At 44.1% G+C, this 13,706-nt stretch overlaps 1 protein-coding gene across 1 annotated transcript in view; it reads right to left on the reverse strand.

The window, feature by feature from the left end:
- The window catches only part of FOXO3 (forkhead box O3), an 89,571-nt gene that overhangs the window by 4,959 nt on the left and 70,906 nt on the right, over window positions 1-13,706 (reverse strand). Inside the window, exon 2 of the mRNA XM_032681789.1 lies at window positions 10,366-11,800. Coding sequence (XP_032537680.1) covers window positions 10,400-11,800 — 1,401 coding nt within the window. The 3' untranslated portion in view covers window positions 10,366-10,399. The remainder of the gene's footprint in view (window positions 1-10,365; window positions 11,801-13,706) is intronic.

Genomic DNA, 13,706 nt, shown 5'->3' on the forward strand with positions numbered 1-13,706 from the left:
AGCCCAATTGGTAGACATGCTGCCATGTAACTTCTGGCTCTGAAATGGCTTCTGAAAACAGGGCTTAGCCCCTCACACCACTTACTACCTGTCAAGGATTTTCCCCAAAATGAATGATTGATGATTTTTTTTATACAGTGCAAGAACAATGGGACAACAGCTGAAACCTAAAAGCCATTGAGTTGATTGGAGGAATGTCTTTGCTCTCAAAAGATCCTGCTATAAGGCACCCCCATGAAAAATGGGGTGGAACTGCTGGTTTAATCTGGACCGGCATCTCCTGCAAGGAGGATCACTCAAAGACTGTCTCCTTTCTAAGGTGCCCGGCACTGATCCCATGATAACATTTTATTAAAATGGCCTATTCTGATAATGCTAAATGATTGATGGAAATTTAATCATTTTGGCTCATGGTTATTAGAGCAACAGTGTGACAGCTGCTCCCTGTGCCATTAGGGGAGAACTTCATTCAGCACAGCTTAGGGAGCAGACAGATTGCATGTTTCACCCAAACAAAATTTGGCTTTAGCCTTAATTATGTGGAGGGGTTTGGAGTAGACTGTTTTGTGAATAAAGGGATTTCCAACTGGATCAACATATTGATTTCTTCATTTTCAAAGGGCAAATTAATGCTGGCCGTTCGTTAATGTGACTGCCCGGCAACGACTCCATTTGGTAAGTGTGTCCTGATGGCCGTAACAAGGTCAGCAGAAGACACCCAGATAGGCCTGGCAGCCCCCAGTAAAACCTGGCTAGTGGCTTGTATGCAGCTCAAACAAGTGCATGTCCTTTTCTCTACCTCTTAAAGCCTTAGCACCAGAGGGGGTTGGAAATTAGTGACTTTCCAAAGCAAAACATCCTCCAAAGGCAAGGCTTGGGTCCCAAGCGCTGCAGCTCAGCAAGTCAGCTCCCTCTCATGCATCCGCCAGTTATGCTGAGCACGGGCTTAACTTTGGCATGTGTGAGAAGTCTTGCTGACTTTGAATAAAGTTGTTAATTAAAAGTAAACAAGTACAGAAACTCCCGATGAAGTACCAGAGTACTGTTTAACATTTACGTTAAAAATCTATGTGAAATATTGTACTATGGAAAAAAAGTGATGAGAAAAAACTGGAGCATGAATGAAGATGAGCATCATTTGTGAAAGTGGCACTGCCTGATATTTTTTTCTTGAGGACACCTGTCCTTCGACAGCGACAACATTTAGGAGACAGACGCACAGTTGAGGTAAAATTTGCTCATAGCAAAACCAAACCACGTTCCATTTTCACAGCTCTATTTATATGGACTTTGCAAATGGATTAAAAAATGAAAAGAAACAGATCAAAGTCTTAACCTGCCTGTCTTCAAATTACCCTGTTAAAGTCTGTAATAGACCCACAGACTCTTTCTTTCTGTCTCACCACAAAAAGCCTCTGTTTACCCTGAGTTAGCAGCCTGCTGCTTCGTAGCAATGAGAACACTATCAAGGCAGGGAAGCAAGTGTTCCAGTTACATCTCCATTTATCATAGAATTACAGAGTGGTTTGGGCTGGAAGGGACTGTAAAGATCATCTAGCCCAACACATCTGCAGTGAGCAGGAACATTTTCAACTAGATCAGGTTGCTCATAGCTTCATCCAATGTGGCCTGGAACATTTCCAGGGATGGGGCATCCACCACCTTACTGGGCAACCGCTTCTGGTGTTTTACCACTCTCATTGTAAAAAACGTCTTCCTTATATCTAATCCAAATCTACCCTCTCTTAGTTTAAAACCATTACTCCTTGTCCTATTACAACAGGCCCTGCTAAAAGGTTTGCATAATTGCTTGCAAACAGTTAGGAGATGAGGATTGTAGGAGATGAGACGTCCCTTTCTTCTGTCCTCTTTTCTGCCTTCCCATTCTCTACCCTTGCTACTGACCGGTTACAAATGCTACTCTCGCTTTACTCTGTGGCCAAGCTGTTGGTTGTGATTTCCCTCCAGCAACATTTCCTCGCCTCTGTCTCACATCACTTCACCACTTAACTGGACGGCCGTCTACCAAGCCCCATGCCAGCTTGTGCACCATCAGAGTGGCTCTGAAGGATCATTTGCTGCCTGTTGCTTTCTCCTTTGATTCCCAGTGGTGCCAATCACGTAGCACTGGAAATTTCTTCAGAAATTTCAGAAAGGTGATGCACTGATGCTACCCAGAGCAAGGCGCAGATAACGTGCCCTGGTTTATCAGTGGGCTAATGTAACAATCAGCTAATGTAACAATCAGCACATGCAGTTTTCTGTTAAAAGTTATGTGCTCCTTTACATAATTTTGATATGAGAAACTGCACTACCAAAACACAGCTCCTCCGGATGGCAGCCTACCAAGGATCTCCTGATTTGGCTGGAAGGCTTGTTGAGTGGATTGTATCTTGAAAAATATTACCATTTAGAGGTCTGTAAAACAAGTGTTTTCCCTGAGTACCACTTTGCAATGACTCTCCAGGGATAGGAAATCCCAGTAACTACTTTTACTGTCCAGACACTTGGGGTGCACACATTTTCAAGGAAACTTGTGTTCTTCAGTGACAGATGTGCATTCGTTCTGGTGCCTCTGCCCTTCAATTTGTCATCGCCTCCAGCAGTAGAGCTTCTACTCCAAAATGGGGGGAGGTTCAAAAGCAAGACTTGACTATGTGTGGTTACCAGCTACTATTCTGCCTGAGGTTTCACAGCTCAAGACTGAAAAATACACAGTATTTGTTTAGAAACAAGTGAGGATGATAACTACTGTGGCCAGTCCTTCTATAGTGACAAAACTGCAGCATGAGGGTTTTTTGTTCAAGCACAATAAAAATTAGGAATCCTGATGCCACAGGAGGTATGCCACAGTGACACCCTACAGGCTTAGCACATACGGCACTAGGATAGCTCTTTGCTGAGAGACAACACTGAGGTCAGGGGATGAAGCCAAAGGACAAAAAAAGAACTGGCAACTTAATGTGCTTTATTTCCTGAACTTTCAGGCAGTCGCAACTTCACATTTTCTCTTTAAGTTCTACTTGTAAAAATAGATCTTTTCCAGCTCAGAATTGGGGGCAGAGAGTGAGGGAGAAGAATGGAAAGAGGAAGAACGTCAGCGCAGAACTAGGACTTAATTGGAGCTAAAGTGTTGCTGTGCTGGTAGTCACATAGGCACATAAACCATAAGTGTCTAATAGAAAAGTCCAGGCTGGAAAGGACTCAGCATCATCTGGTCCAACTTTCTGTTGGAGGTAAGGCCTCAGGTTAGGTTATTCAGGACCCTGTCAAGTATGAAATATTTCCAGTATGGGAGAGTCCAGTATGAAATATTTCCAGTATGGGAGTGCACACTACTCCTCTGGGCAGTTCATTTTGCCCTCAAAGGTGGGTAAGGTCCCTTCTACCCATTTTACACTTGAAAAGGAAACACTGAGCACAAGCACTGCTGATACCCAATTGCTGTTAAGAACCATTACATCGGGCTGGGTTCAATCCTCTGCCCTTGCCAACACAGAAGAGTTTAGACACAGGACTACTTCTCTCCATAAGGTCATCAGGCTTCTTACTTGATAACATTTTGGTAGATTTTATCTCCTGCCTTTTGTTTAGGAGCCTGAGAAGTGGGGTGGAAATCCTGCCAGTTATGGGTGACACTGCCATTGACTGAGAACATCAGCCTGGGTGTTCAACACAGCACATTTTAGGCAGGATGATGCTGGACTAGAGGAAGAAGGCCAAAAATGCTTGCAAAATACATCTTCTGTTAGGGATAAAGCCCATCAGCTGGAATAACGGTGCTTTCTTTAGACACTCGGGAACACTGGGAAGGAGATGACTACTGCAGATCATGAAAGGATGTGTAACTACTGCACCTGTGCAAGACCAGAGAAGGATTTTGCTTGCACTTTTGAATCTGAAGAATGATAGTCACATTTTAGAGTAAAAGGTACCTGCATGGCTGGAAATATCCTGAATTATGGGTTTACAGTACTATGGAAACATGCTATGTATCCATTAGTCTGAACGTCCTCACAGAGAGTTTCTTTTTCTTTGCCAGGTGCCAAGCCTATTTTAAAAACATCTTCCCTGCTATGGAGTCTTCTCATCTTCCTCTGCAGTAAATTGAAAATGTCAGGCCAATAATGCTCACACCAGAGGATTTCCACCATGTTGACTTAAGGCAGGACTATCATGACTTACAAGTGGCAAAAAAGGCAAGAGAGAGAAGGTCCTTCCTCAGAACTAGATTTTATCTACATTTGTAGGAAATGAATTACCTATAAAAGCCAGGAGAAGCAGGTAGCATAAGGGAAAAACAACGGGCAAGATATTCAGCTCAGCTGTAATGGTGCGTAAACTCAAGCCATTCTCCACAGCATCATCTGGGAAAAGTGGCTTTTTTCCTGGAATAATGGCAGACAACCGTGGCTGCACAGCAGCTTCCGTTAGCTGAGCTGTGTCTCTGTCCGATTACTGCTCAGCAGATGTCCACTCTGCCAGACTCCAATAACTGCCACCCTGTGTGGTAATCTGAGTGGAAAAGCTGATTAAACAGCCCCCGAAGACTGGACCAGAGCAGAGCATTATCGCCACTCTGCCACAGGTACCTGATTTAACGGGGTCAGTGTCTCCCACACCATCAGGGACTCAGTTAGGGACCATGCTGATGGGAACATCTTGCCAGAGGTTCTTCACCGTAGGCACCAGGAGCTGAGGTTGGCATTGCATGAGCATCCTTCCTTCACCCTCCCTCCCCAGGCCAGGACAGAAAGCCTTGCTATTAATGTACGGTACTACTCAAATACGTGTGCTCCTGCCACCCACGCTATACCTGTGCTTTTTGGCTGTCACCAACACAAGACTCAAACCTCTCCGGCTGTCAGTTCATCACCTTGGCTGAGTGCCGAATTGCTATGAAAAAAAGATCTCAACCTTTCCTCAGCTGCCTGACGCTATGCTTCTAAAAAGGATCTCTCATTACGCACTTCTTCAAGAAAATATGCTATCATGGGGGCTATTTAAAAATCTGGCTCAGAAGAAGGAAAGAAAAAAAGAAAAACCACCTGTAACCAGCTCAGCTATCAGGCAACAGCATATCTGGGGACCAACACTGATCTGCAGCTCTAAACAATCATTATGGCTCCTTCACATGAGAAAGACAATTTGCAAAGACTCATTCTGTAATAAAATCTGCGCACTGCTGATCCAAGGAGGAAAGCACTGGGGAGACCAGTTGATGCGGGTTGTTCTAAAAATATCAGTTTGTGCTGTCATCTGGTGAGAGTATGTCATCCTGTAATCTTGGCATCTGCAGGGACAGCAAGTTTCTGCCTAATTATTGCTGCTGAATCACATGACAAAGCATGAGGTACTAAAAAATACATCTATATAAAACACCAACAGAAGAACACCCAAACCACAAGATCAGACCACTGTCCTGGCTTCAGCTGCTGTACAATCACAACACAAACTTGTGGAGGCAATCCTGGCTTTTACGGACCTTTGCCCTGGGTTAATAAAACCCCCAAACATAAACCCAGTCTAAAAAAATCTACCAAACCCAAAAAGCTCTACTCTCAGAACGAGTGAGCAATTCATTGTGTCAGCTCCTGCTGCCTTCACACAGCAAAAGCCACATCATCCCTGCAAGCACAGGACTGGCCTCTGCGTGCAAGGGGCTTCGATGGGCTTCGGTGGGCCTGCACGGGGGGCAGCCCCAGTGGGGTTTGCCTAGCTTTCCCTTCTCCTCTTCCCCAGCAGCCATGAGCATGGAGTTTGGTCCTCTGCCACTGATGTGTGCTTGGTGACCGAGGAGCCTGCTCAGGGCAGGCCCTCCTTGGAGTTAAAAGGGATCCCTGTTCCTCACAAAACACATTTTCTACATAGATATTTTTGTTCAAAGACCAAACTTGGCATGTGTGGTGTTCAGCTAGTCACAAAACCACCTTTCAAAACTTGTACTGGTAGAAACAACACTTAAATGTTACAAGAACCACCACTTTAACCACTAACCCATTAGAAATGGAGCAGAAGAATTTCCTGCTCTTGAATTTCCTTTAGATATTTTACAGGCAGCCAGCCCCAACTTGGGTCTGTGTAAGAAACCTGCCAGCCCTACCCCTAAAGACCTCAGTTTTGACAGTAAGAGAGGCAAATATGGTCCTGAGGCAGTCAGTGTCCTCAGGCAAGTCATCTACCAATTCTGATTTCTGCGTTAAAACTTTCATGGGCTTAGGACTTCTGGTAGAAAACAAAAATCATCTTTTTTTGTGGCATATTGTACAGAACTCTCTGATTCAAAACTCCATCAAAACGGAGATCTTTGACTAACTATTTTCACTTTTAAGGTGGTGTTGTAAATACTAAGTCATCCTCAGACCTATTCATCTTTGGTATGAATTGTACCCAGAAACAGGTTGAACACCAATTAACAAATTGGCAAGTAGTTCAAGCTGATATAGACTAATGAAATACCAACAGGCATTTTGCTAGGTTTCCTAAGATTTTTTTTAATCAGAGATGTTAATCATCAAATTGTGTGAACGTTACATGATGTTGCTATTTGCAGCACTCTACTGCTGCAGTAAGATGACGTGGGACCTATATGATACTAGGGGAAAATGAGTGACTTTAACTGATCTGTCAAGTATTTTACATGTAATTTTCAAACAAGTCAACGTGACTCCAGCACAGCTCTGTTACAGAGCCCAGAGGCATCCTGCTAAATGGCACATTGAAATCTCTCTCAGAAGATGCAGCTTAGATGAGTTTTTCAGATGGTGACACCAGCTCAAGAAGTTCCTGCCCTGCTTGTGCCAAGCCATTCTCCACCCCTGCCCAACCCTGCCAGCATCGACAGCACCCTGCATGGTGCCACAGTAAACTGGATCACTGAAACAATCCAGGTAAACAACTTCTTGGACGGGTTTTAATGCTGGACAAAATGTTTGCCCAAGTGGTAATTGTTCACCAGCTTCTGTCCTTCCAGGCAGTAGCAAATGTCCTGAATAGTCTCCCCTGATATTCTGTTGGGACTACTCTTTGGAAAAAACCAAGTCCTTTTGGACTTGTCAGCTGAGAAGGACCCCAGAGCAAAGTACAGAGTTGTGAAAACCCCAGACTAGGAGAAGACCCAATAATTTCAAAATAAAAGGTATTCTAGAGACAGGTGAGGGAATAGTGATGTCTTTATTTATTGATAAACAAGCTGAAATACCTAGGTGATGATTATCTGAGTGGGCAGGAGCATTATCCAGTGCTCTAGAGAAGCAGGTAGAGATAGAGGAACAGAGGCCCCAGGCAGTGTAAGAGGAGAAAATTATGGCTGAGTGCATAAAGCAAGAAAAACATACTGATTTTTTCTTTTTCTTCTTGTAAGAGAAAAAAACCAAAACAAACCCAAATTCATTTATATGCCTCAATGAGAGCCCTCTGAAAGGCTGGGCATGGCCAGCCTCAGGGGCACAGGCCAGCATGGTGGGATTGGGTGGGGCTCTCTCCAGGGACCACACATGGGCTTGTGTACAGCAAAGGTGCAAAGCCACTAACTTGCAATGGTGGCATCTCCTGCAGGGTTTTTTTAATTCCCCAATGAAGAAACTGTAGTTGATTTTCTTCCAAAGTAAACCTCCCCCTATACCTACAGTATGTATAAATTAAATACCTATGTATTTGCCTTCTTTCTTTTCTTCCTGAAAACTTACTCCAACATTTCTCTTATTTTTCATAGAAGACACAGCACTCACTATTCCCAGGTATGCCAATAATCCATTGTAACTGCTTTTGCCTGCCTGTAAAACACACCTGGTTGCCCTTTTGAAACGGATTTAGCATGAGCAATCACCAGGCTGTTTTGCTGAAAGCATTCCCCAGTCTTCGGAGCCTATAAGATTCATTACTGGGGTCACGAACATTGCTGAGAGAAGATTTTAATTCAGGGGTTCCCATTGCTACAGCGGAGAAAGTAACGGAGAAGAGCAGTTCAGAACGATTGCATCTGATGTCATGCAAAGAGTCCCTATTAAAATATGAGATGCTCGTAGGGAGGCATACGCTCAAACAGCACTGCTTAACAGATGAGGAAGGGTGCATGATGAACCAGCTCAGCAGAAATCATCTGCGCTTGCACCTGATACCAGAGGCACCCCACAGCAGCCGGTCCACTTGTCAGAGAGAGGGAGAAAGGCTTCCACAGATGACTGGACAGTAATCCACTGAGGAGAGCTGTCTCGTTAAGAAATCTGTCCTCTGCAATGAGACTCCGCTCACACAGATGTGTCAGTTCCTTTATTCGGAGGGAGCAGCCTGAAAAGGATCACGACAGCTATGCTTTCTGTGACTGCCAGAGGCCGGGGTGAAGAGGCAGCAGTGAGCATCAGTGAGGAGGTGGGCTGGTGTGTCTCTGTGCTGCCTAGGCAAGTCCCCCTGCGGCGGCTTCTACCTACACATAGCAAATGAAGCTATGGAAGCAGGAGGCTGCCCTATTTGCCTGTGTCAAGCAAAACTGTCAATAACATCTATTTTTCAGGCCCCATTTGACAGATTGTACTGCTGGATGTTTCATAGCAATAAAGTTCCTAGGGCCTTTTTTTTTACATCATGCAAAGAAGGTTTTTAAATCCAAACAGAGGAAGAGAGAACTGGTCAGAAAGCATGACTTTCTGCAAATTTTTGCATCCTGGTTCTCAAGACAATTATCTTTTTTCTCCCTTTCCTTTCTTAAATTCTCCATCACTGGAACTAAAGAAAACCCAAAATTCAACTGTGGTCCTTGACTTCCAAGTTGCCATCTCACAGAGGGTCAGCAGGACATGGTGTCCTCTACAGTCCATCTCCGCAGCCTGCCTCCTGGCCGTGCACTGCAACACTCTCACTTTGAGTGAGATGTGTAAGAACCAGAGGAAATCCTTCTACTGAAACAGAAAGGACTGTGTAAACCAACCACTCCATCAAAGCACAGCAACTTTACAGATTGACTGAATGGAGAATGCCTGAGCAGTCTTGTTCTCCCTCACAGACAGCAGATCACAGCACATGTCTCCTGAGGTCCTCCGTACACACAGGAAACAGGAAAGCATTCAGGAGGTTCACCACTGCTGCTCACCTACCACAAAGCTTCCCCTTGAACATCTAACTGTGAAACAGTGGCCAAAAACACAATTAAAGATGAAAGGGGCAAATTATGCATTGTAAAGTCAAATGACACCAACTCCTTCTTTCCATCCTTCATCTGGAAAATAAGAGAGCTGGAAGTAAGCTGCAAACTGAATGAATGCCTTGCATAACTTCACCACTGAGATACCCTACATACTATTTTGAAGTTGATAGAACACTTTCAATAATTTATAGCTAACCTTTTATCCTACTGTATTTTGAAATCTACTCCCTTATACTAATAAATAAACAAAGGAGAAAGGGCACTTTGTGTGGCACCTGTCCTATGAGTCAGGAAGTATGTACATGTGAGCAGGCAGAGGTATAGGCAGGAGCCTGTAGAATCATAGAAGGATGACAGAAACAATGTTTACAAGTTCAAATGCCCCCAGCTGTGGAAAATAAGCAATGGAAAAGAATGGATCAATCTGGAAAAAAAATTAATCTGAGGAGGCTAACATTTAAAAAGCATCTCTTGATGGAGTCCAAAAGAAAATTACATCTACCCCCCTCAGTGGGGAAGAAGTGCAACAATTTTTGCTTACTTAAAACATTAAACCCAGGACATTCCTGAGACCAGGATCTCACCTTTGCTATTCCAATATATAATTTCCCCATTTGCTACCTTTTTTTTCCCCCCCAAGAAGTACAATTTAAATAAACAAACAAACAACTTTGCTCTACCACAGCAGCAGTACAACTCTGATTCTGTCTAGATCTGTCCCACACATCCAATCTGCAGTGAGTACACTGATCTTGCAAAGACACTCATCTTCCTCCCCTGCAGCAACAATGCTGCACTGACTGCAGAGACCCTCGCCCCATCCCTGTGTAACACAGCTTGGCTACATCTGGCATTGGCTGAAAGAAAGAATCCATCTGTTGCGACTTCAAAGAAGATGAGTTAGAGCTCTGTAATTCCTAAAACCCACAAATATTCCACCTTGGTTTGTCTGATTTGTCATTAACATTTCTCATGCCTAAATTAAGAAGGACGCTAAGCATCAGATGCATCCTGACAGTGTTGCAGTTGAACAGCTTTTATAGCTTAGCCTCGTTTCCCTCCACATCTCCACGTTTCTTGGTCGTGCCTGTTGCATACAAACACAGAGCAAGCCATCACAGGCCAAATTAATATTATTAGTGTGCACTAACTACTAAGGGTTTTGTGCAAACTCCAATAAAACTAAGGAACCAATTATTTTACCACATCTATGGGGCACTGACCTGTTTGCCCATTTTCCCTGCTCTCAAAGATCCTTCAGCCTGGCACCCAACTCTGTGATGAAGCCTGTTTAGCACCAGTGAAGTTCCCCACATTCAGACTGACAACATTCTGAGCTGAGATGAGGGAATCAAAGTTAAAATCCAGCCCATCGGCATCCATGAGTTCACTGCGGATAATGGACTCCATGTCACACTCCAGGCTCCCATTGAAAATATCCAAGTCCAAGTCACTTGGGAATTTCTCATGTCCCATGACCGGGAGGTTCACACTAGAAGAGTACAAAGAGGAGCCTGACAGCGGGTCAGAAAGTGTTTGCATAGACTGATTGACAGGTGACTGCTGATGTTTGGTGGATCCCAAGCTGTTGGAGTCACTTAAGCCTATGTTACTGATGGAATTGGACAAGGCACGGCTGCCACTAAGAGAGGAGTTGTGGGACTGGTGCTGGTGATGTGACAGGTTCTGATTGACCAGACCACCCTGGCTGGACTGTGCAGCAAACGACATCATAGGGTCGTTGCGGAGCATTATATTTCTGCGGGAATTCTGGGCAGACACAGCTGTGCTGGCTTGTGACATGAGTGGGTCAGACTGTGTCATCATGACATCGCTGTGACTAAGTGCATCAGAGGCAAGAAGATCCTGCAGCGTCTGGTTGTTGTAATGAGAAATGGAAGAGAAGGTGGCCTGCTTGTTCTCCTGAATTGTCTGCATGGGCGACTGGCGGAGGGAATTCAGGGACGATGGCCCGAACACAGCGTTGTTGAAACTACTTGATGGGGAACCCAGCCCTGAACCTTTGGAACCATAAGGAAAACTGGAGCTTCTCTGCATTATCCCTCCTGTGGGTGACTGCTGGGAGGGAGGGAGTGTTATATTGTCCAAGAGATCATCCATGAGGTTATCTGTCAGTCCATCATTCAAGTTCATTGTCCCAGCCATATCAGTCAACCTAGGCAACTCCACAGTACACGGTTTGTTTACCGATGGGGACAAGCTCGATGGACTACTGTACAGCATGGGAGAAAGTGGAGCATCGTCATCTTGAACATCATCTAGTTCAGTGCTTGCCAAAATTGGTGACAAGCGGCCACTGATCGTACTGGCATTTGAATTTGTACGGGAGCGAAAATCTGTCCATGCATCCAGCTCGTCACTGCTGCGGGATGTGGGACTCCCTGGCCACTTGGAGAGCTGAGAAGGGCTGTCCTCACTTGTTTCCTGGGCAGTCTGCAGGGCTGCCTTTTTCTTAGCCGCCCGCCCTCTGCTCTTGGTGTACTTGTTGCTGTTGTCCATGGACACAGCACGTCTCCGGGGTGCCTTGCCACCTTTTCCACCATCTGGATTGATCATCCACCAAGAGCTTTTCCCAGTGCCTTCATTCTGCACCCTGACGAATCGGCTGTGGAGTGACAAGTTGTGCCGGATCGAATTCTGCAGGAAAGGAACAAAACAAAACATCAAGACCAGCACCCCACTTCTTTTATGACTCAAATCTCAATCATTAAACCAACATCCCATGAAAAAAGCAACATGAATGAAGGCATTGGACCCTTCTGGATATCTCCATGGACTTCTAGAGTGCTGCATACAGGATGACTGGAGTGTGACTGTGGCATGCCAGCATGCTGCCGTAAAGCACTCCCTGAGCCTGAACTAGCTGTGCATTCCTGGTGCCCACCTCTACACCCCTAAAAGCTGCATCCTAAGGAGAAGAGTGTGATACAGCTCTATTCCTGCCAGCACAGAGCTAGATGTTTCTCCCTTGCTTTTGACTCAGGACAAACTTCTATGCTATCAGTAATCTTGCCATAAGTTCCTTGAAATAAAAACTGAAAAGGCACAGCAAAAATCTGGCTGGAGGGGTAGTCACACTCATCACAGCCTCTGCAAATGTCTTTTTAATTCTTCATGGGCACATGTTCTGTATACTTGTTATAATAATTCTTGAGTAAACTGCAAGTGCTGTTGCTCCTCTCCCACAGGCACTCTGTGATGACTAAGATATACTTTGTCTCTTGATTAGAGGCACCAGAATTACGCCCGTGCTTCAGTAGCTGGCCAGCTGTCCCCTCACTATAGTATCCTCACAGTCTTCAAAACATGATGTGACACAGTATGCAACGATATCCCTGTTCCTGTAAGCTGCTGGATACAGAGTTGTATAAAGCTGCTGTACACAGTCAGATATTCCATGCTGTACAGGATGCTACAAAATACAGTACTCTCCGAGGAGCCTGCATACAGTCTGCTCTTGCATTCTACCTGCTTGCACTAGTCAGTAACATCTACCATTCAAAAACCACATTGCCTCAAACCAATGATAATCACCTCAGAATGAGAAAGGTGAGAAAACCAGTCCACAGTATCCCTAGTGAAATGGCACCAGATTTAAACCAAAATAACTGAAAATCCCACTTCACACATCTTGCTGATCTTGTGCTTAAAATATGGATCAAAGAAAGGGAAAGCAAATAGTATTTGTTAGTGTGAATGCTTCAGTTTTGGTAAACAAACTTTTTTTCCAATGAGGAAGTAAAAAGATTTTTGGAGCTATCCCACATTCCTTTGAAAAACGCCTTGTGCTATTCCTCCAAGTTCAAAGAGCTGCAGAGCTCTTTTTTGTTAAATTTGGGCAATTACCAGCTATACCTATGAAAAGGATAAAATCACATTTGTCCTATCAACATTCTTTAAAAACACAAACAGGACCATAGCATCATCAAACTATCCAGGAAAAGTGTCCTTCATTTACAAAACACCAAAGAAATTCCAGATTTAAATGGGCAAAGAATGAATCAATCAACGAATCATTCACAAGTGCTTCAACATTTGCATCCTTAGGATAAATGGATGCTTGACATAAGTAAACTGGAGATATATTTGATGTACACAGAAACACAGTCTAGCATTTTTAAAAATAATTCTTTTCAGTACAAAATGCCTTTTTTTTCCCCACCGTTGAGTGTTGTGGTTTTTGTCAGAGTGCAAAATGCAAAACACGTCTGAAGTTCTTCTCACATGCAGACAGCAGACGTGGTTGTGATTATCACTTAATGAAAAGAGAAATCATATGGACCATGGTTCAAAACAGCAACTGTTATGTTTTAAACAATTTACACAAAGCAGCAGATCAGACTCTGCTGACATGCTCAAGAGAAGTTTGGGTCAGTGCCTCAGCTATAAACTTGTCCATTTCTGCGGTACTATCATCCCATCAGAATATGGTGGATTGAGTCACACCATAATAGCTCTTCAGTCTAAAGAAGGAAAGAGCTTTTTATTGTTTAACTGATGACATTTTAACTATATTTTGAGTCTGGCAACAGTCTGACTTCTA

The sequence above is a fragment of the Chiroxiphia lanceolata genome, chromosome 3, assembly GCF_009829145.1.
Source record: "Chiroxiphia lanceolata isolate bChiLan1 chromosome 3, bChiLan1.pri, whole genome shotgun sequence".
Taxonomy (NCBI): domain Eukaryota; kingdom Metazoa; phylum Chordata; class Aves; order Passeriformes; family Pipridae; genus Chiroxiphia; species Chiroxiphia lanceolata.